Source organism: Scleropages formosus, chromosome 16 (genome assembly GCF_900964775.1).
Source record: "Scleropages formosus chromosome 16, fSclFor1.1, whole genome shotgun sequence".
Taxonomy (NCBI): domain Eukaryota; kingdom Metazoa; phylum Chordata; class Actinopteri; order Osteoglossiformes; family Osteoglossidae; genus Scleropages; species Scleropages formosus.
This window is the reverse complement of record NC_041821.1, coordinates 2,050,526-2,073,902: the sequence shown is the minus strand read 5'-3', so window position 1 is coordinate 2,073,902 and position 23,377 is coordinate 2,050,526. Positions and strand designations below refer to the sequence as shown.

The 23,377-nt window shown below is 45.5% G+C and overlaps 2 protein-coding genes and 4 non-coding genes across 8 annotated transcripts; 2 read left to right on the top strand and 4 right to left on the bottom strand.

The window, feature by feature from the left end:
• The first annotated feature begins 1,409 nt into the window (after window positions 1–1,409).
• Window positions 1,410–4,505, top strand: LOC114912376 (uncharacterized). 3 transcript variants are annotated; one of them, XM_029258917.1, is made up of 6 exons: window positions 1,410–1,551; window positions 1,900–1,986; window positions 2,556–2,876; window positions 3,249–3,569; window positions 3,897–4,190; window positions 4,272–4,505. In XM_029258917.1, the coding sequence occupies exons 2-6, from the start codon at window positions 1,929–1,931 to the stop codon at window positions 4,352–4,354; spliced, it is 1,077 nt and encodes a 358-aa protein (XP_029114750.1). In that variant the 5' UTR covers window positions 1,410–1,551; window positions 1,900–1,928; the 3' UTR covers window positions 4,355–4,505. The 3 variants fall into 3 exon arrangements, with proteins under 3 accessions (XP_029114750.1, XP_029114751.1, XP_029114752.1); XM_029258918.1 differs by having other exon boundaries at window positions 1,881–1,986; XM_029258919.1 differs by lacking the exon at window positions 1,410–1,551 and having other exon boundaries at window positions 1,935–1,986; window positions 2,515–2,876.
• A 1,580-nt stretch (window positions 4,506–6,085) lies between these two features.
• Window positions 6,086–6,158, bottom strand: trnak-uuu (transfer RNA lysine (anticodon UUU)). Its single transcript has one exon. It is a non-coding gene; the product is annotated as a tRNA-Lys (tRNA).
• Window positions 6,159–8,117: 1,959 nt separating this feature from the next.
• Window positions 8,118–8,190, bottom strand: trnak-uuu (transfer RNA lysine (anticodon UUU)). Its single transcript has one exon. It is a non-coding gene; the product is annotated as a tRNA-Lys (tRNA).
• Window positions 8,191–16,046: 7,856 nt separating this feature from the next.
• On the top strand, window positions 16,047–18,162 carry LOC114912448 (uncharacterized). Its single transcript, XM_029259281.1, has 4 exons — window positions 16,047–16,404; window positions 16,777–17,097; window positions 17,425–17,718; window positions 17,804–18,162. The coding sequence occupies exons 1-4, from the start codon at window positions 16,047–16,049 to the stop codon at window positions 18,160–18,162; spliced, it is 1,332 nt and encodes a 443-aa protein (XP_029115114.1).
• A 2,794-nt stretch (window positions 18,163–20,956) lies between these two features.
• On the bottom strand, window positions 20,957–21,029 carry trnak-uuu (transfer RNA lysine (anticodon UUU)). Its single transcript has one exon. It is a non-coding gene; the product is annotated as a tRNA-Lys (tRNA).
• Window positions 21,030–22,351: 1,322 nt separating this feature from the next.
• Window positions 22,352–22,424, bottom strand: trnak-uuu (transfer RNA lysine (anticodon UUU)). The gene has a single exon. It is a non-coding gene; the product is annotated as a tRNA-Lys (tRNA).
• Window positions 22,425–23,377: the final 953 nt, after the last annotated feature.

The window sequence follows — 23,377 nt, the reverse complement described above, 5'->3', positions numbered from 1 at the left end:
ACTCTTTAGTCTTTTTGGGTCAAGATGTTCGGGTTCGTGACCACGAGCTCGCGCTTCGTTTCTTCCTTTCGCGAATTGCGCAAACTGTGTGACGTAACGAAGTCGCGTTCAGTGTGGCGCGTGACTTTGTCATTTGTAGTGCGGAGCAATCACACACACACACACACTTTCAGAACCGCTTGTCCCATACGGGGTTGCAGGGAACCGGAGCCTACCCGGTAACACAGGGCGTAAGGCCGGAGGGGGAGGGGACGCACCCAGGACGGGACGCACCCAGGACGGGACGCCAGTCCGTCACAAGGCACCCCAAGCGGGACTCGAACCCCAAACCCACCGAAAAGCAAGACTGTGGTCCAACCCACTGCGCCACCGCACCCCCGCGGAGCAATCAATGTGTGAAAATTCTGAGTAAAGTCACTAGACACCCAAAAAGGGACTTGAACCCTCACATGATTAAAAGTCTGATGTTTTACCAACTAAGCTACCTGAGCGATGTATGAACTTACATGCGCTCACACAGTGTGTGTGTGAGAGAGAAAGCTGGACCCCCTGTGGTTTCTCTTCACCCTACAGCCCTCTTGTTTGTTCATCGCTTTGTCTGAGGGCTGGAAGCCGTTTCTCCCGTCATTGATTGGCTTCAACAGCTTTAGGTGCCTTTCGGTTTAAGTGTCTCTACGTGTTTTTTCACATGCAAAGAAGAAACAAAACAGCATGTAAATCCAAGACCTTCTGTTCTTCCTGGTCGCTCCACGAACCTGCAACAGCCCTGTGTGCATCAAACTCTTTCGACTCAAACGAAGAAGGACCTTTATTTTCATTAATTTTATTGTTATTATTTTCATTATAACAATAAATAATATTTAAATCTTATTGTTGTTATTTTACTGGTGATGTTTTGTAATTAGCAGACATGTTTCTCCAGACAACTCAGATTAAACAAAAGTGCATCAAGACCTAAGAGCTTCAGACACTGGATTGTGGACACAGCTTGTGTATCTGACGCCACCGTGTTGCTGGTTCACAGCCCTCCAGTAGCTCCTATCGCAGTGAATTCAAATAGCAAATAAATAGATAATCACAGCAGCTGGTGTCGGACTCATTGTTTGAGCTGTCAGGAGATCAGGGGAAAAGTGGCTCTCAGAGAGATGGGAAGGATTCAGCAGCTCTGAGGAACAAAAGGAGCTCGTTTTGCCACACGGGGCTCAAAACTGATTTGGACCCTTCATGAGCAGAGCTAATGTCTATAATTATGCATTATTAACGTAGCATGTTATGTGCTGTACTTTGACTGTCAAAAATCATGCAAAACCTGCAGGGGTTTTTCCACCTGGGCAGGTAGGGAGGAGCCTTGGAGTGCAGTATTTATACAGAACGATACCGTTGTAAATACCAGACAGTCTGTTGAGCTACAGCTGAAATAAAAGTGTTTGGTTCATACAAAAGGTTCTTGAGAAAAAGGAAGACTTTCGTCCAACAGCATCAAATCCTTTGTTGGGCGAAAAGCCACTGCCATCGTGGTCGGGTTCGAGGGCGACCTGTGTAAAAATCACAGTAAGTGATATTCTGTCTCTTAAATGTCTAAATTGAAGAAAACATTTATTGCATAATGCAACATTATTAATTACACTACCTGCTTCAACAAGACAAAATATTAATTTTACACTATTAAGTACATAAAGTAACGTACCTATAAGCTCTTTCTTACATTTACATGAATTCATTTCATCATATAAATATTAAATATAAATGTACATGTGAAATCCCACTGTTTTCTACATCACCCCCCTTTTCCTGCTGTGTGTGTCAATAAGTCACTGTACACTCATGTATTTACTTTCTGTGTGTCATGATAAAAACACATACATCTCACTGCGGTTCAGTTCTACCTGCTCCTTCCAGGTGCGGAAGACACATTGAATTGCTGTTACATGACGGGCTATAAAATGCTGCCAGTGACCTTCTTCCCTCTTCTCATCATTACATGTGGTAAGTTGTACGAGTATGTGGTTATGGGCAGGTAAAACGTGATGATGATGATGCTGATGATGGTAGGTCACTTTGTCAAGGGGCTGAACTGCTGGGTTGGGGTTAGGCTAGAACCTTAATGTGATTAACATACATTTATGAAGCTTAAAAAGTGCAGATGATTTGGATTCAATTTCCAAAACAGTTTTGTGTTACAAATATATTATATAATATACACACACACATACACATACATTTTCAGAACCGCTTGTCCCATACAGGGTCACGGGGAACCGGAGCCTACCCGGCAACACAGGGCGTAAGGCTGGAGGGGGAGGGGACACACCCAGGACGGGACGCCAGTCCGCCGCCGCCGCCGTATATATAATATACATTTTCTATTAATTCTACACTTGTTTGTCTATCGGTATGATATCAGAACACGAAATAGCTTGGAGGTTCTGTTATTTTCAAGTTATTGTTCCAATTATTAAAAAATAAGACTGACAGAAGTTGAGTTAGACAAAATATTTTTTTATTTTTCCCCAGTAAAATGAGTTTCAGTGCAGTGACTCCGTGCGTCTCCACAGCTCATCTTTCGGAGTCCACAACACTGAGTCGAGTGGCTGTTGACGTGAAACGCTCCGCCATCCTGCCCTGCACTCACACCGTCCACAAAGGTCTCACTGAGGTCACATGGAGAGCAGGCAGTGAGGAACTGGTCGCTTCTTACCTACAGGGGAATCTCACAGTAGGTCCTGGGTTCGAGAGCAGAGTCCATCTGTCCACGGAGGGGATTGAGGGCGGAAACCTCTCCCTCATCATCAGTTCTGTTGAGTACAATGATGCAGATGTTTACAGCTGTTCCAGCGACAACGTTCAACTTTGTGATGTCAGACTACAAGTTTTTGGTAAATCTGACATTTTATTGACTTTTTGATTGTCAAAAGAGACTTTTCACTTTCAGTTTTATTGTTGATCATACGATTGATCTCCAGTGTGAGTTCGGTATCATTTACTTTACAAAGTTTCGATATCACATGTGATCAGTGTCATTGAGGGGAAAAATACTCCTGTGTACCGGAGTAAAGTTCCTCGTTCACTGTGTCCAAAGTGAGTCCTGAGCAGCTCAGTGTCACTGTAACACATGAGTTGGGCTCCAATCCCAGGCTGTCGAAGGTCTACCTGCTTGTGTCTGTGTCCACCGACCGTCTTCATCTGTCCTCCTCTTCCTCTCCCTGTCCACGTCCCCCTGACCGTGTTCCTGTCCTGTACTCCCTCAGCGCCCACGGTGGACCCTGTACCAGTAGGGGACCGTGTCAAACTCCCCTGTTACGCCCCCATCAACAGACAGACAGAAGACAGTCAGCTTAATGTGCGCTGGGAGAAGGAGGGAAAAGTTGTTCTGCACCTTCATTCTGGGTCCGTCACTCTGGGCTCCGGGTTCGAAAACAGGGTCAGTGTGTCTAAGGAGGACATCAGAAAGGGTGACCTGTCACTGGTCTTCAACACGACGCTTTTCTCAGATCACGGCAGCTACAGGTGCTTCTACAACAAGGAGAAAACGGCAGGAGATCCTGAGGAAATTAAACTTACATTTACAGGTACAGTGTGATTAACGTCCTGTTTGAATTTGTTGTGAAGGATCTTCTAGTCTGAATGTCTTAAAACTTGTATTGAACATAGTTTACAGTTCAAATATTCTTGGATATGTGTTCAAGTGCTCAGGAAACTGAGTCTCACTGACTGGAAAAGTCTAGAATAACTTTGGTTTAGCTGATGGCCTCATCGCTGATCGAGCTACAGAGGAGCACAGCTGGTCCCTTCTGGGGGTTTAAACCTGCAGTCTACGGGTCACAGGTGTAGTTCCTTAACCGCTTCTCCTCCTGCTGGTGGACTCATAACCTCCTTCTCTGCTCTGCTCCTCTCAGCCCGTGAGGACAACCTCACTGTCTCAGAGGGTGATTCCATCACCCTGCCGCTCCACTCTACAGAACCAGTGAGAGTCCAGTTCTCCAGCGCTGGTGATCAGTCGACTGGCGTGTCTGTGTGTGTGGTGGAAGGAGGTTTACCGCGGTGTGAGACACAGTACAAGCACAGGGTGTCCATCCAGAACGGGAGTCTCCATTTGCAGCAAGCGTCACCATCTGATAGAGGTGTCTACAGAGTCATGGACCACAGGACAAATGACATCATCAGCATCTTCACCGTGGATCTTATTGAAGGTATGAAATTTCTCTTTGTTGGAATTTTTAAATTCAACTTTTAGTTGGATGTTGGTCACATGACCCTCCCCCTCTGGACAGGTACACAGTTTCATTTTCCTTGGGTGACTCTGGCAGTGGTGGTGGGGATAGTGATTGTGCTGATGATGCTGATGAGGAGGTGAAGAAAGAACAAAGTGCTGCTGGGTAACAGGACCCAGAAGGACACAGATAAGTGTAAAACACAGGAAGTCCAGTTTTCTCCTCTGGTGAAGTAGAAGCTACAGAAAATCTACAGACCAGTTATCATCCATGAGACCATCAATGTCCCCCCCCCCCCCCCCCCCCCCCCCCCCCATCTCCCCACCAGTGACCCAAACCACAGACTGCTGCTGGGATCCTGGACACATGTCTGCGTTGTGTCCAGAACAGTCTAGTACTGACGTCCAGAGGATGGTTGAGTAGTAAAGGAGATACACTGTTTCACTGTGTTTTACTGTGACTTTATTATGGTGAACAGAGGACGCGAGGAAGGCTGGACCCAAGTGCAGGATCGTTTATTTAGAACTAAGGGAAAAAATGCAGCAGGACGTATTGAGAGTAGGTAGAAATATTTAAGACTTTGAATTTTAACATTTTATTAACCTTGAGCATTAAAACTGAAACTTTTATGCAGCTATTTCTGTGATGTACATTTTTTCATTTATCAGGCGCGTTTCTCCAAAGTGACGAACATCTCATAGAAAATAAAATGTGTTCATTACATGAGGAGAAAGAGACACTTAGATACAGACGTGATTATTAAGTGCAGTTAGTTTGTTTCTTTCCATCATATGAACCAACGTTCATCACACAAGTAGCTGCATAAAAATTTATCCAAATATCGATGATTCTTAACCACTTTCCTACTAAATGTAAATGATGATGATGATGATGATGACATACTTTGCCCTCTGGATGTAATTAGCTACGTTTACAGCATTTACATTACTTTTTATAATATCTTTACCAGTTCATTTCACAGAGGTGTGCAAAGGTCATCATCATGTTGTTATTAATCAACAAAAAGTATCGGAAGGGATGCTGTAAACACTGTGCAATTGACCTGAACTTATTCGGTCCCCCCCTTCCTGTTTCTTTTGAGTGCTCTTTGCTGCAAATGTGAAAGCCACATTTGTTAATTAAATTAAAAAAATAAACTTCTTAAATTAAATATTGACAGATAAGTGAGCTGTAAATTTATAAAGCATGTATTAATGTATGATAGAAGACAACACTTACAGTGCCTTTCTTATTGCTGTTATATTATATAATAGTATATGTAGGATTTTTACAATTCAGAGAAGTGTTCATAAACTACCAAAAAATCATAGAAGAGGTGGAAGAGAAGCGGAGACCTTCATGTGAGCTGGTCCGTGAAACACTCATCTGAACGATGGAGCAACGCTGCAGGTCTGTTGGGATTAAAGCGTCAGAAAGATACAAATTAATATTAATAAAGAACACAGTGACACAGAGCAGGTGTTAATATTGTAAAGGGGGGGGCTGCTGTAAATTAATGTAAATAGTTACTGTACAAGCGGTTCAGAAAATGTGTGTAGTTACTGTCCATTCATGTACATTGTCTTTGTTATATTCTGAGTAGTTCTCCCACGACCGATGCTCTGTTTGCTATCAGAGATGTGTGTGTGTTAAATAAAGAGCACTTTTCCAGAGTCCTGATCCTGTAGTTCTGTTGGGTGGGGTGGGGGTGTTACAGTATTAGTAAAGTACATAGTAACACAGAGCAGTAATGTAGCACCACTGCAATGGGCCTCCAGCGCAGCTTTGCAATGTTTTGTGAGAAGTTGAAGGTGGAAGATGTGAGGACAGCCGTGTCCCTGAGACACCAGAGAAGCGCTATAAAGTGAGCGAGACGCCCAGACAGGGACTTGAACCCTGGACCCTCAGATTAAAAGTCTGATGCTCTACCGACTGAGCTATCCAGGCTCTGTATAAGGCATCTACACACTCCTACACACACAGAGTCTCTCTGATCAGCGATCACTCCCTGTCCAGGTACAGACGGTCCATGTTCTCGTGTGAAGGACAGGACACTGATTTCAGTGATATAAACCCGTTTGGTTCCCGCCACTTAAATGCTGAACACACACATATTGATCACAGTCCAGGTTTACACTGATTTACATCATGTGTTACACACTTGTTTCCCAAGGTTTACAGGTTTGCCCCCAAGCCTATGAAAAACTTTAGTTTTCAGGGCTTTTCGAGTTTCAGAATTGCGGATACAGGATTTCGGGGCCAAAAAAAAATACCTTTATGGCCACAGTGCAGCGAGAGAGAGAGAGACAGACAGCGCCCCCTAGTGTATCTTTATTGGAACCGTGATTAACTCCAGTGCCGGTAAACAGTACAACAACACACACACACACACACACACACACACACATTTTCAGAACCGCTTGTCCCATATGGGGTCACGGGGAACCGGAGCCTACCCGGCAACACAGGGCGTAAGGCCGGAGGGGGAGGGGACGCACCCAGGACGGGACGCCAGTCCGCCGCAAGGCACCCCAAGCGGGACTCGAACCCCAGACCCACTGGAGAGTAGGACCTGGTCCAACCCACTGCGCCACCGCGCCCCCTACAACAACAACAACAACAACAACAATAATAACAATAATAATAATAATAATAATAGTCCTTTGCAAGGAGAACTCACAGGTGGCACTGATCACTCTACTCAGTTCGTTCATTAAATCGCCTATGAAATTTAGGCTATAAATGATGTTACTTACTTGAAGTTGAAAAATATTCTCATCCCCTTTCCAGAACCATGATCCAGCTGCCCCCCCCTCCCCCCAAATGGCACGGACGGAAATGTCGTCATTGTTCCTTTCGCAGGCGGGTAGTTATGTCGTTTGAATTCAATGATTTATTAATATGTTTTATTTATTCTTCTGCGATGGGCTGCAGTCCCGTCCAAGTTCCACCATAACTGTCGTAGCGCCCGGCGGCTGCATATTTTCCTCATCGGCTCCGGGGCGTCGGGACCCTGACTTAGAGAGGCGGTTTTGGGTGTGTGTGTAATGCTGCATTAATTGTACTTTTGCTGAGATTTACGTTGCTTTGGGCAAAAGCGTCTGCTAAATGAATCAATGTAAATGTATATGTAAATGTGTGTGTGTGTGAATGTAAATGTGTGTGTAAATGTAAGTGTGTGTGTGTGTGTAAGTCAGTCAGCTCTTATTTTCAGCATTTTTATTCAGGTCTAATGTGGATAGAGAAAAAAATGGAATTGTGGAAGTTCATGCTGAACATTAAATGTGTTTCTGTGGAAAAAAAAAGTGAATCAATCTGTTATTTTCGTTGTAATAAATTACGCAGCAGCAGGACATCAAACATTAAATGTGTTGTTTCATTAAAGGAATGCGGTTCGCGCGCGCGCCGGATGCTGGATACAATGTAACAGAAAGAGGGAGAAGAAACAGGCGGTGCGTGAAGAACTGAGGCGTTTTTCTCTTTATTTAAAGTGAGAGAAAAGAGCGGAAGTATGTGTTTGAAAGAAGAGAAGCACGTGAGGTCCTACCGAGACTCGAACATAGACCATTACACCTAGAAGCAGGTGACAAACCCAACTCTTAGCGGTATAGTGGAGAAGGATAGGACAGGTGACTACACTGACTGGTTCTGTGCTCCACTGGGTCCTCATGTGAGAAGAAGGGAAGCCTTTAGAATGAAGAGGGGGGCATTTGGGGCGGGTTATGGGTTCGGTGCCCTGAGGGTAAGGGAAGAGGCCGCTGATGCCGATGTGTTTGAAGCCCATGTGAGAGAAGAGGAGAGGAGAGACGCAGCTTTGCAATGTTTTGTGAGAAGTTGAAGACGGAAGAAGATGCGAGGACAGTTGTGTCCCTGCGACACCAGAGAAGCGCTATAAAGTGAGCAAGATGCCTAAACAGGGACTTGAACCCTGGACTCCCAGATTAAAAGTCTGACACTTTATCAACTGAACTATCCAAGCTCTTTAAGCCCTACTCCCCCGCGCTCCTACACACTCACACAGTGTCTTTGATTAGTGATCACATCCTGTCCAGGTAGAGATGGCCCATGTTCTTGTGTGAAGTAGGAAGTAAACTGGCAGAGCGCCCCCTCAAATCTCTTGAGCTGATCTGTGAAGAACTTCAGCGGTGAGTCTGACGCACAAACACACATAGACATTGAACACACAGGAGTTCAGGAGATATGTTATGTGAATGAACAACTTAGGTTTATAAATTAGGAAGTATGCTTACATAAGAAAGGGGTGGGTTGGCCTGGGTCCTGCTCTCCGGTGGGTCTGGGCTTCAAGTCCCATTTGGGGTGTCTTGCGACGGACGTGTGTCCCCTCCCCCTCCATCCTTATACCCTGCGTGGGTGGCTTAGGCTCTGGCTCCCTGCGAACCTGCAGGGGACAAGCGGTTCAGACAGTGGGTGTGTCTTTACATAAGGGTGGGCAGAGAAAGGTGAGATGGTACAAGGTGTACGGAGCAGCTCCGCAGCACTCACTGTAGATCGTGATATCTACTGGTGGAAATGACCTCGAGTAGCTCCTTAGGACACCTCAACTGGGTTCTCCTGTTGTGGAAGGTTCTCCTCTCTTCAGCCAGAAAGACGTACAGAAGGTCTGCGCTGCTGTCCAAGATGGACCAAGCTGTATTTGGTGTCTGTTTCCATGAGACGTCCACAGGAAGTCCAGCCTCCACCCCAGGACTGAGCATGATGGACTCATTGTTCCTGTTGACATCACAGATGATAATTTCTATTACTGCACCCGGAACATCTCCAGCAGTAACCTGCACGCTCCAAAGGACCTGAGTCTCCTCTGAAGGTAAAGGTGACTCTTGTTTCTTGTACAGGACCTCAGTGTTACACTCAGTGTCCACTCCAGCCTGTTGTCCAGGTGCACCCCCGCTACCTCCACCTCAATGTCGTCAATCCTCACAGGGCACACCGAACCCCTGGACCTCCTGAAGTCCAACACCATCTCCTTGGTCGTTCCAGTGTCGAGCTGCAGCTGATTCAATTTGGGCCACCCATCGAAGGCCTTCACCAGGCACCTGTCCTCGTCCTCCTGCCCGTCTCTGAAGCAGCTGACAGTCCCTGTGTCGTACAGTAAAAATGACCCTGTAGTGTAAATTAGTGTCAGTACATATTGTACTTGGAGGAAATCATCAAGCAAGTGAATGTAAATATGAAATAAATGCGTCATGGGGGGGGGGCTGTAAAATAATGGAGGGACCAAACACCTCCTGAATTTACCCTGAATACTGTACTACTACTGAGAAGCTGATTGGGGCACACAGGGGGACATAATACACACAACATCACACCGATGTTCAGACACACACACTGTATAGCGCAGTGTGAAACAGGCACACACAGGCACACACAGACACACCAACAGACACCGTGTGCCCTTGTTTCTGCACACGGGGGGTGGAGGGGCCTCTCTCCTGAAGCCGTCCCCAGACGAAACCCTCCTGTGCCAGGTGGCATCAGCCTCGCTTCCAAGTTCGGTGCTGCGCGGCTGTGTGTCGCTGGAGGAGCCGACAGTTAAGATGGACTGAACGGAACAGAGCAGAACATCACCAACGCCAGAACCAAACACTCTACTGCCGTGTCTCTGACCATTAATAACTCAGAAAATCCAAAAAGCAGCAAGGGCTGATGGGTCACCTCTCACACACGTACAGTAGCTCCCAGTTGTGTGTGTGTGTGTTTATGGATGGGTTTCCACACCAAAAATTCAATTCACATTACATTTATAGTTGTATGAATTTTGAAATGTGAATGTGATGTTTTCTACAGTGTCCTTTATAAGTTTCACTTTACTGTGAATTCCTTGTTGTTTTTCATATCTGTATGGGTGGCATGAGATGACTGATGACCTGTTGGTATCCAGTTAGACTGGTCTTTGACATCAAAACAGACTCTTCCTCATTCCTGTTTCAGGGACAAAAGATGGGGGTGGAAACGGTGCAGTTTTTCTCTACACTGACGTGTGACATGAACCTAAGCCAAAGGCAGAGGAATGCGCAAACGCACATGTCCTGCCTGAGCGGCTCTTTGCATATTTGATGTGAGGAAATGCAGCGTTACGGGGGGCGTGGTGGCACAGCGGGCTCGGCCAGGTCCTACTCTCTGGTGGGTCTGGGGTTCGAGTCCTGCTTGGGGTGCCTTCTCATGTACTGGTGTCCCAGCCTGGGTGTGTTCCCTCCCCCTCCAGCCTTACACCCTCTGTTGCTGGGTTAGGGGGAGGGGACACACCCATATGGGACAAGTTGCTTCAGCCAGTGTGTGTGTGTGTGTGTGTGTGTGAGAGAGAGAGAAATGCTGAGTTGAGCTGGACCCCCTGTGGCTTCTGTTCCTCCTGGTCACTCCATGAACCTGCAACAAACTCTTTCAACTCGAACAAAGGAGGACCTTTATTTTCATTACTTTTATTATTATTTTCATTATAACAATAAATAATACACACACACACACACACATTTTCAGAACCGCTTGTCCCTTACGGGGTCACGGGGAACCGGAGCCTACCCGGCAACACAGGGCGTAAGGCCAGAGGGGGAGGGGACACACCCAGGACGGGACGCCAGTCCGCCGCAAGGCACCCCAAGCGGGACTCGAACCCCAGACCCACCGGAGAGCAGGACTGTGGTCCAACCCACTGCGCCACCGCACCCCTCAATAAATAATATTTAAATCTTATTGTTATTTTATTGGTGATATTTTGTAATTAGCAGACATGTTTCTCCAGACAACTCAGATTAAACAAAAGTGCATCAAGACCTAAGAGCTTCAGACACTGGATTGTGGACACAGCTTGTGTATCTGACGCCACCGTGTTGCTGGTTCACAGCCCTCCAGTAGCTCCTATCGCAGTGAATTCAAATAGCAAATAAATACATAATCACAGCAGCTGGTGTCGGACTCATTGTTTGAGCTGTCAGGAGATCAGGGGAAAAGTGGCTCTCAGAGAGATGGGAAGGATTCAGCAGCTCTGAGGAACAAAAGGAGCTCGTTTTGCCACACGGGGCTCAAAACTGATTTGGACCCTTCATGAGCAGAGCTAATGTCTATAATTATGCATTATTAAAGTAGCATGTTATGTGCTGTACTTTGACTGTCAAAAATCATGCAAAACCTGCAGGGGTTTTTTCACCTGGGCAGGTAGGGAGGAGCCTTGGAGTGCAGTATTTATACAGAACGATACCGGTGTAAATACCAGACAGTCTGTTGAGCTACAGCTGAAATAAAAGTGTTTGGTTCATATAAAAGGTTCTTTGAGAAAAAGGAAGACTTTCGTCCAACAGCATCAAATCCTTTGTTGGGCGAAAAGCCACTGCCATCGTGGTCGGGTTCGAGGGCGACCTGTGTAAAAATCACAGTAAGTGACATTCTGTCTCTTAAATGTCTAAACTGAAGAAAACATTTATTGCATAATGCAACATTATTAATTACACTACCTGCTTCAACAAGACAAAATATTAATTTTACACTATTAAGTACATAAAGTAATGTACCTATAAACTCTTTCTATATTTGCATATTCATTTATCAGACACTTTTCTCCAAAGTTACACACATCTCATAGAAAACAGACTCATTTCAACAGCAGAAAGACACATAGACGCAAATACGTGATTCTTAACACGGGCGTAGCTACGTGGTGGCCGTGGGTGGTCAGCGCCACCCCTGACTGAAGCTCGTCCACCCCTCTGGCCACCCCTGTTGTACAAAGCACTGTGGCCACACTGACGGGTAACTTTTATTTATCGCCGCTCAAACTTGCATGACGCACATAGTGCTCCGTGAGGCGCTATTAGGCTGAAGAGCTGCAAACCGCCTGCATGGCACAAATCTCTGTGTGTAGGAGGGAGGAGCGGGAAAATTCAATTTTGGTACTATTACTGCAGCCATGTCCAGCACAAGTGAGCAACGCAAGAGGATATGGTGTTGAGGAGAGTAAAATCAGTGTTGTTCTCCTGCATTTCACTACCCCACCCACACATACACACCCTCTGAAACCGCTTGTCCCAAGTGGGGTAGCCGGAGCCTAACCCGGCAACACAGGGCGTAAGGCTGGAGGTTGGGGGGGGGACACACCTAGGACGGGATGCCAGTCCGTCGCAAGGCGCCCCAAGTGGGACTCGAACCCCAGACCCACCGGAGAGCAGGACTCAGCCAAACCCACCGCATCATCACACCCCCCTCCAATTCACTACAATTTTGTGAAAGTTTGTTAAAGTTGAGGTACTGTGATGTTTCATCATGAGAAACAAATGTTAGCTTACCATTAAATGTTGCATAACTTAGCTAATGTTAGCTAAAGTTACTGCAGCTGCTAGCTAGCTAATAAACATTACTACATCATACACTTATATTATGAGTCTATCACTGTTTTTTGTAATTAGCTGTTCAGTTTAATAATAATAAGTGTTTCTTGATAGCTGTGTCTGTCTAAATAAGAGCATGAAAATAAAAGCAGGAAGAAATAGGAACATACTGCAGCACACAACACCATGAGTTTGGATGGGGTGAGAAAAGACACAGAGGGAGCACTCATCTGGAACAATTTGTTTGAACACCGGCACCAAGAATATAATGCTCTTGAGCCAAAAACCCCCTTTCCTTCAAGACCTACACTACCAGCAAGCCTCCCCAGCCTCCTTAACACTTCCAGCCTCTCTCCCAACACTCTCCTAGACATGGTCACCCCATTACTTCCCCCATAAGTGCCCCCAATGGTTGCACACCCACATTTCACATTTTTCCCCATAATGCAACTATTTACATTTAACAAGTTTCCCGCCCAAAACAGTAATGCGAGTTGTTAAAATACTTTCCTTTTTTACAAACTGAGGACTAGAGCCAGTAAAACTGAAAATGATGAAGAGAGAGGCAGGGAAATGAATGCTACAGAGAGGGAAGAAGCAGGGGAAAAGTGTGCTGCTAAGAGAGACAAGAGGAAGCAGAGATACAGTCCGAGAGGGAGCTTGTGGAGAAGCTCTACAGCCACAACACACATCAGACCAGAATCAGAGATGAGCAAAAACACTCATGTAGTCAGTCGTTGCCCACCAGCTTTGTAGGTTATATTAGCTGTATCTGCAAACATAAAAAAATAATTTCCAATACCCAGTTTGCATCATTAGCATCTAAATATACAAATAATGTAGAATAAGGATCGTATTAAATGATATTCTAATGTTTTTACAGACATTTCTAAGTACTGCCACTCTAATTTCTTGTGTATATTTGTAATAAATAAATTCTGTAGACTTTGTACACAGGGGGTGTGGTGGCGCAGTGGGTTGGACTGGGTCCTGCTCTCTGGTGGGTCTGGAATTCGAGTCCCCCTTGGGGTGTCTTGCGATGGACTGGCGTCCCATCCTGGGTGTGTCCCCTCCCCCTCCGGCCTTATGCCCTGTGTTGCCAGGTTAGGCTCTGTGACCCTGAATGGGACAAGCGGTTCAGAAAATGTGTATGTGAATTTGCAGAATTTCTGTCTGTAGAATTTGCTTTTGGTCCAGCATGTCACAGTCAGTTGTGATTTTTTTTTTGGCCACCCCTGAATAAAAGTTCTAGCTACGCCCCTGGAAATGGGTCTATTGTAAATAGTTGGACTGTGGGAAAATGTGAATACAGTGTGCAACCACTGGGGGGACTTACGGGGAAAATAAGGGGGTAAGGGGGGTAACATGTTTGCCAGTCCACAGGGAAATCCTGCAGGGGCAGACTGGGAAGATTGTTCAAAGAGCAGGTCCTTGAGAAACCAGGTTCCTTGGACCGAGAGCCTTATTTCCCTGCACTGCTGTCCTAATAAACGTTCATAGTGAGTGTTCTTTGTGTGTCCTTTTTCACCCCATTCAAACCCGGAGTGCCACGTGCTGCAAATGAACCAATGTTCCTCCCTTGAGTAGCTGCAAAAAACTCAGAATATTGACGATTTCCGATCACCTTCCAACTAATTTTGTTTTTTTTTTTTGGAGATACATAAATATTTTATCAAATCACTTTATTGTCAACTCAGACTGTAACACAGAGCTGGACTCATCATTGCCTACAGTTATGAAAAAGCATCTTTAATATTCCACAATACACTACATACAGGTATGTACCTATGAAGTTACTCTTGAACATCACTGAACACGTGATGGACAACTGGGTACGAGTTTCGGAAACATTTATTAGTTTTCCTTGTTTCACTTATTTACCCATGAACACAGGACCAGTTTCAGGAAAGAACTTTTGACAGAAGACATGACAGGCTGAAGTGAAACCCAAACTGCTACTGGCAGGATGGGAGACAGCACAGCAGCTCCAGATCATAATCATGAGGAGGCTAGAACTGAAACTGTTGGAGTTCAGATGCAGTGGCTCCAGTAGGCCCAAACCACAACAATTGGAATTTGGATGCAGCTGCTCGCCTACTGGTACTTCGATAAGTAGGAGGTTCGAGGCCCCTGCGCTGCAATTGAATTTATTGTATGAGGTTCAATAAAAGCATAAGAAACTTTGAACGAGACCCGTTTCATTTTTTCTATTATCATCTGCAAGCTGAGAGAGTGCCGTGTTGTTCAGTGGGCTCAGTGACTTTGTTTCCATGGTAACAGACCGTACAAGCCAGTTTACCACACTGCTGTTACACACAGAGAACAAAGGAAATTCTTCCTATGTACAGGAACGAAGTGTGGAATCAATCTCAGAAAAAGGAAAAGGAAGGAAGGGAAAAGGGTTAGGGTGAGGAGCTCAGTCACCCGGGAGGAGCTCGGAGTAGAGCCGCTGCTCCTCCGCATCGAGAGGAGCCAGTTGAGGTGGCTCGGGCATCTGTTCCGGACGCCTCCTGGACGCCTCCCTGGGGAGGTGTTCCGGGCTTGTCCCACTGGGAGGAGGCCTCGGGGCAGACCCAGGACACGTTGGAGAGACTATGTCTCCCGGCTGGCCTGGGAACGCCTTGGGGTTCCCCCAGAGGAGCTGGAGGAGGTTTGCGGGGAGAGGGAAGTCTGGGGGGCTCTGCTCGGACTGCTGCCCCCGCGACCCGGCCCCGGATAAAGCGGAGGAAGATGGATGGATGGATGGATGGATGGGAAAAGGGTGTAAAGGGAGTAAATCATAAAGGGAGAAGGAATGATCTGTAGGATGGAAGTTCAGTGTTTCATCAAACATTACTGTGTCAGCAGCACCTCCTGGGAGGGGGTGGGTGCTGTCTGTAAAACATAAAAATTTAAATGAATATAAATGCACATGTGAAATCCCACTTTCCCAGCTGTGTGTGTGTCAGTAAGTCACTGTACACTCATGTATTTACTTTCTGTGTGTCATGATAAAAACACATACATCTCACTGCGGTTCAGTTCTACCTGCTCCTTCCAGGTGCTGAGGACACATTGAATTGCTGTTACATGATGGGCTATAAAATGCTGCCAGTGACCTTCTTCCCTCTTCTCATCGTTACATGTGGTAAGTTGTATGAGTATGTGGTTATGGGCAGGTAAAACGTGATGATGATGATGCTGATGATGGTAGGTCACTTTGTCAAGGGGCTGAACTGCTGGGTTGGGGTTAGGCTAGAACCTTAATGTGATTAATATACATTTATAAAGTTTAAAAAGCACAGACAATTTGGATTATATTTCCAAAAAAAGGTTTGGTGTTATCATATTATATACCTTTTCTATTAATTCTACACTTGTTTGCCTATCAGTATGATATCAGAGCACAGAAACAGCTTGGAGGTTCTGTTATTTTCAAGTTATTGTTCCAATTATTAAAAAATAAAAGAATGACAGAAGTTGGGTTAGACAAAATATTTTTTTATTTTTCCCCAGTAAAATGAGTTTCAGTGCAGTGACTCCGTGCGTCTCCACAGCTCATCTCTCGGAGTCCACAACACTGAGTCGAGTGGCTGTTGACGTGAAACACTCCACCATCCTGCCCTGCACTCACACTGTCCACAAAGGTCTCACTGAGGTCACATGGAGAGCAGGCAGTGAGGAACTGGTCGCTTCTTACCTACAGGGGAATCTCACAGTAGGTCCTGGGTTCGAGAGCAGAGTCCATCTGTCCACGGAGGGGATTGAAGGCGGAAACCTCTCCCTCTTCATCAATCCTGTTGAGTACAATGATGCAGATGTTTACAGCTGTTTCTGCAGCAACGTACAGCTCTGTGGTGTCACACTAGAAGTTTTTGGTAAGTCTGACATTTTATTGACTTTTTGATTGTCAAAAGAGACTTTTCACTTTCAGTTTTATTGTTGATCATACGATTGATCTCCAGTGTGAGTTCGGTATCATTTACTTTACAAAGTTTCGATATCACATGTGATCAGTGTCATTGAGGGGAAAAATACTCCTGTGTACCGGAGTAAAGTTCCTCGTTCACTGTGTCCAAAGTGAGTCCTGAGCAGCTCAGTGTCACTGTAACACATGAGTTGGGCTCCAATCCCAGGCTGTCGAAGGTCTACCTGCTTGTGTCTGTGTCCACCGACCGTCTTCATCTGTCCTCCTCTTCCTCTCCCTGTCCACGTCCCCCTGACCGTGTTCCTGTCCTGTACTCCCTCAGCGCCCACGGTGGACCCTGTACCAGTAGGGGACCGTGTCAAACTCCCCTGTTACGCCCCCATCAACAGACAGACAGAAGACAGTCAGCTTAATGTGCGCTGGGAGAAGGAGGGAAAAGTTGTTCTGCACCTTCATTCTGGGTCCGTCACTCTGGGCTCCGGGTTCGAAAACAGGGTCAGTGTGTCTAAGGAGGACATCAGAAAGGGTGACCTGTCACTGGTCTTCAACACGACGCTTTTCTCAGATCACGGCAGCTACAGGTGCTTCTACAACAAGGAGAAAACGGCAGGAGATCCTGAGGAAATTAAACTTACATTTACAGGTACAGTGTGATTAATGTCCTGTTTGAATTTGTTGTGAAGGATCTTCTAGTCTGAATGTCTTAAAACTTGTATTGAACATAGTTTACAGTTCAAATATTCTTGGATATGTGTTCAAGTGCTCAGGAAACTGAGTCTCACTGACTGGAAAAGTCTAGAATAACTTTGGTTTAGCTGATGGCCTCATCGCTGATCGAGCTACAGAGGAGCACAGCTGGTCCCTTCTGGGGGTTTAAACCTGCAGTCTACGGGTCACAGGTGTAGTTCCTTAACCGCTTCTCCTCCTGCTGGTGGACTCATAACCTCCTTCTCTGCTCTGCTCCTCTCAGCCCGTGAGGACAACCTCACTGTCTCAGAGGGTGATTCCATCACCCTGCCGCTCCACTCTACAGAACCAGTGAGAGTCCAGTTCTCCAGCGCTGGTGATCAGTCGACTGGCGTGTCTGTGTGTGTGGTGGAAGGAGGTTTACCGCGGTGTGAGACACAGTACAAGCACAGGGTGTCCATCCAGAACGGGAGTCTCCATTTGCAGCAAGCGTCACCATCTGATAGAGGTGTCTACAGAGTCATGGACCACAGGACAAATGACATAATCAGCATTTTCTCTGTGGATCTTATTGAAGGTATGAAATTTCTCTTTGTTGGAATTTTTAAACTCAACTTTTAGTTGGATGTTGGTCACATGACTCCCCCTCCCGACCCGGACAGGTACACAGCCTTATGCTCCTTGGGCGACTCTGGCAGCGGTGATGGTGATGATGGTGGTGATTCTGATACTGATGATGGTGTTGATGAGGAGGAAAAGAAAGAACAAAGTGCTGCTGGGTAACAGGACCCAGAAGGACACAGATAAGTGTAAAACACAGGAAGTCCAGTTTTCTTCTCCAGAGAAGAAGGAGCTACAGAAAATCTACAGACCAGTTATCAGCCATGAGACCATCAATGCCCCTTCCCCCCCCATCTCCCCACCAGTGACTCAAACCACAGACTGCTGCTGGGATCCTGGACACATGTCTGCATTGTGTCCAGAACAGTCTAGTACTGACATCCAGAGGATGGCTGAGTAATAAAGGAGATACACTGTTTCACTGTGTTTTACTGTGACTTTGTCCTGGTGAACAGAGGACGCTGGACCGAAGTGCAGGATCATTTATTTAGAACTAAGGGATCAGACGTGTTCTTGTTGTCGGCGACGGGTGAAGAGTTGGTCAGTTGGTGGTCAAGGTGAAAGTGAACATGTGTAGTCGAAATGAGGAGGCGAGGCGAATGGTCAGAAGCCAGGGAATGAAGGCCAGGAGACGAGGACAAAGGGGAACAGGACATGGGACCCGTGTGGTGAGTGCTGTTAGCGCAGTGGGACCAGTTGTCACCTGACGGTCGTCAATGAGGTTCCACGGCTGAGAAGGGGCCGAGGAGTGTCTTTTAAAGCCGAGAGCTCCGAATATCATCAGGTGCTTAATCGAAGCCAGGAGCTGCTGGTTGAGATGTGGGTGTGGACGTGCATCTTCTGTGTCTCTGTTGTAACATGAGTGAGTGGCTGAGGTGTCCAGCTGGACCTTTTGAACCAGAATGTACAACATGTAGCTGATATGATCTGTGAAAAACGTGAGGAAACACAAAGTGGGACAAAAGCCTCTCTGTTGAAGCACAAAGTAGGAAAAAACCTTCTTAAATTAATAAATGGCAGCAGTAAAAAATGCAGCAGGGCGTAGTGAAAATAAGTAGAAATATTTAAGACTGTGAAGGGGTGCGGTGGCGCAGTGGGTTGGACCGCAGCCCTGCTCTCTGGTGGGTCTGGGGTTCGAGTCCCACTTGGGGTGCCTTGCGACGGACTGGCGTCCCGTCCTGGGTGTGTCCCCCTCTGGCCTTACGCCCTGTGTTACCGGGTAGGCTCCGGTTCCCCATGACCCCATATGGGACAAGCGGTTCTGAAAATGTGTGTGTGTGTATTTAAGACTTTTAATTTTAACATTGTAGAGGGGGTGCAGTGGCGTGGTGGGTTGGACCACAGTCCTGCTCTCCAGTGGGTCTGGGGTTCGAGTCCTGCTTGGGGCGCCTTGCGACAGACTGGTGTCCCGTCCTGGGTGTGTCCCCCACCCCTCCGGCCTTACGCCATGAGTTGTCAGGTTAGGCTCTTGCTCTTTGCAACCCCGAATGGGACAAGCAGCACAGAAAATGTGTGTGTGAAATTTTAACATTTTATTAACTTTGGGCATTAAAATTTACATGTATTCATTTATCGGACTCTTTTCTCCAAAGCGACGAACATCTCATAGAAAATACAATGTGTTCATTACATTAGCAGAAAGAGACACTTAGATACAGACGTGATTATTAAGTGCAGTTAGTTTGTTTCTTTCCATCATATGAACCAACGTTCATCACACGAGTAGCTGCATAAAGCTTTATCCAAATATCGATGATTCTTAATCACTTTCCTAATATGTATATGTGTGTGTGTATATATATATATATATATATATATATATATATACACACGTATATAATAAACATTTATAGTACATTACATGAGTAGCTGCATATGTAAACTGGTTCATACAGTGGAATGTGACTGATTGACTCAACTCCAGAATCATGTGTTTGCGTCCAAATCTCTCCTTTATGTTTTTATATATTTTTATCTTTTATTCACTTATTCTATTTTTTCATCTGTGTCTTGTCACTGTCATCCTGTCTGTGCTGTGGAAGTTTCTGTCACCAAGAAAAATTTCTTGTATGTGTGAACAAACTTGGCAATAAAGCTCTTTCTGATTCTGATTGATTCTTCTGTTGCTGTAATGCACTCTGTACTTTTCTCTGAGATGTACAGTATGTCGCTTTGGAGAAAAGCATCTACTGGATGAATAGATGTAAATAAAAATGTTGAAGTAACTTAAAATGTCTGACATTAAAAATACATTCTCTCCATAAACCACAATTCAGCACTGGCTGTTTACCAGTTCATCCCACAGAGGTGTGCAAAGGTCATCATCCTGTTATTAATGAACAAAAAAACATCGGAAGGGATGCTGTAAACACTGTGCAAGTGACCTGAACTTATTCGGTCCCCCCTTCCTGTTTCTTTTGAGTGCTCTTTGCTGCAAATGTGAAAGCCACATTTGTTAATTAAATTAAAAAAATAAACTTCTTAAATTAAATATTGACAGATAAGTGAGCTGTAAATTTATAAAGCATGTATTAATGTATGATAGAAGACAACACTTACAGTGCCTTTCTTATTGCTGTTATATTATATAATAGTATATGTAGGATTTTTACAATTCAGAGAAGTGTTCATAAACTACCAAAAAATCATAGAAGAGGTGGAAGAGAAGCGGAGACCTTCATGTGAGCTGGTCCGTGAAACACTCATCTGAACGATGGAGCAACGCTGCAGGTCTGTTGGGATTAAAGCGTCAGAAAGATACAAATTAATATTAATGAAGAACACAGTGACACAGAGCAGGTGTTAATATTGTAAAGGGGGGGGCTGCTGTAAATTAATGTAAATAGTTACTGTACAAGCGGTTCAGAAAATGTGTGTAGTTACTGTCCATTCATGTACATTGTCTTTGTTATATTCTGAGTAGTTCTCCCACGACCGATGCTCTGTTTGCCATCAGAGACGTGTGTGTGTTAAATAAAGAGCACTTTTCCAGAGTCCTGATCCTGTAGTTCTGTTGGGTGGGGTGGGGTGGGGGTGTTACAGTATTAGTAAAGTACGTAGTAACACAGAGCAGTAATGTAGCACCACTGCAATGGGCCTCCAGCGCAGCTTTGCAATGTTTTGTGAAAGTTGAAGAAGATGTGAGGACAGTTGTGTCCCTGAGACACCAGAGAAGCGCTAGAAAGTGAGCAAGACACCCAAACAGGGACTTGAACCCTCGACCCTCAGATTAAAAGTCTGATGCTCTACCGACTGAGTTACCCGGACTCCGTATGAGAGAGAGAGAGTCTCTCTGATTAGTGATCACTTCCTGTCCAGGTACAGACGGTCCATGTTCTCCTGTGAAGGACAGGACACTGATTTCAATGATATAAACCCGTTTGGTTCCCGCCACTTAAATGCTGAACACAGACATATTGATCACAGTCCAGGTTTACACTGATTTACATCATGTGTTACACACTTATTGTTTCCCAAGGTTTACAGGTTTGCCCCCAAACCTATGAAAAACATTAGTTTTCAGGGCTTTTTGAGTTTTAGAATGCGTGTAATGCATTAATTGTACTTTTGCTGAGATTTACGTCGCTTTGGACAAAAGCGTCTGGTAAATGAATCAATGTAAATGTATATGTAAATGTGTGTGTGTCTGAATGTAAATGTGTGTGTAAATGTAAGTGTGTGTGTGTGTGTGTGTGTAAGTCAGTCAGCTCTTATTTTCAGCATTTTTTATTCAGGTCTAATGTAGAGAAAAAAATGGAATTGTGGAAGTTCATGCTGAACATGATTAAATGTGTTTCTGTGGAAAAAAAAAAGTGAATCTGTTATTTTCGTTGTAATAAATTACGCAGCAGAACACGCACACTTTCTGATTCGCTTGTCTCATACGGGGTCGCAGGGAGCAGGACTGGAGGGGGAGGGGACACACCCAGGACAAGATGCCAGTCCGTCGCCAGGCACCCCAAGCGGGACTCGAACCCCAGACCCACCGGAGAACAGAAGCCGGTCCAACCCGCTGGGCTACTACGCTCCCCTATAGCAATAGAACATCAAACATTAAATGTGTTGTTTCATTAAAGGAACGCGGTTCGCGCGCGCGCCGGCTGCTGGAAACAATGTACAGAAAGAGGGAGAAGAAACAGTCGATGCGGGAAGAACTGAGTCTGAGGCGTTTTTCTCTTTATTTAAAGTGAGAGAAAAGAGCGGAAGTGTGTGTTTAGAATGAGAAAACCGCATCAAGTCCTACCGAGACTCAAAGTCGGTTCACAGTCCAGACCATTACACTATGGAACCAGGTAGCGAACCCACCTCTTAGCGGTGCACTGACTAGAGAAGGACAGGTGACTGTACTGGTTCTGTGCTGCACTGGGTCCTCATGTGAGAAGAAGGCAAGAATGAAGTGTGGAGCATTTGGGGCGGGTTACAGGTTCTGTGCCCTGAGGGTAAGAGAAGAAGCCGCTGATGCCCATGTGTTTGAAGCCCATGTGAGAGAAGAGGAGAGACGCAGCTTTGCAGTGTTTTCTGAGAAGTTGAAGAAGATGTGAGGACAGTCGTGTCCATGAGACCCCGGAGAAGCGCTAAAGTAAGCCAGACGCCCGAACAGGGACTTGAACCCTGGACCCTCAGATTAAAAGTCTGATGCTCTACCGACTGAGCTACCCGGGCTCTGTATGAGGTATCTACACACACTCCTACACACAGAGTCTCTCTGATCAGCGATCATTCCCTGTCCGGGTACAGACGGTCCATGTTCTCGTGTGAAAGACGGGAAACTAATGAACAGAACACAGAATTTAGCACAGAAACAGTTGCACGTCCTTTTTACCCCTTTATGCCCCCTCGTGTCTCAAGTGTGAAGAACTTCATTTGTTGTGAACAACGACAGCAATGTTGTGTTTACTCAATAAACACACTGAGAATGATTTTGTTAACTGGCACGTAGCCTCATTTAATGTCCACGCTGGGTTTTCACAACCATGTGCTTTTTTAGTATCTCTGATAAATCTGCTTCCTTGCTGCCTAGGTATCCTTCCTGTACCTACCATACACTTCTGCCCTCTATAGGTAATAACAGAAACAACAACTGATCACCACGAGCAATAATAATAATAATAGGTACTGTATGTCAGATCAGGAGATCCACCAAAACTGATTAAATGAATTCAGTGATTAAATCAATAAATTGTTAAATGAATGAAACACAACCACATTTAATGATTCTCTCTAATTGATTTTCTGTTATTAATTTATTGCTGAACTGGCAAAGAGCCTGGCAGCATTTCTCCCATTTACACAGCAGGGCATTTTTACTGGGGCAGTTCAGGTAACGGACCATGTTTTCCAAAGGTACCACAACAGGAGTGGCAAGCGGGAATTAAACCGGCAGCTTTCAGGTTTTGAGCCCATAAGGCGCATTTCCAGCTGCCACTATGTGACGGATACGCAGCCCCTTGTTTGGTTATCGCTCACGATGATGCTGATGAGGATCATAATGATGGGGGGGCAGGAGATGAGGATCCTGCCCAAGAAGAAGTAACTCAGTGTACAACGACAGCTGTCCCCTGTTACGCTGACACAATGTTTCCGGAGAAGAAGGGACTGAATGTGACTCAGGCCAC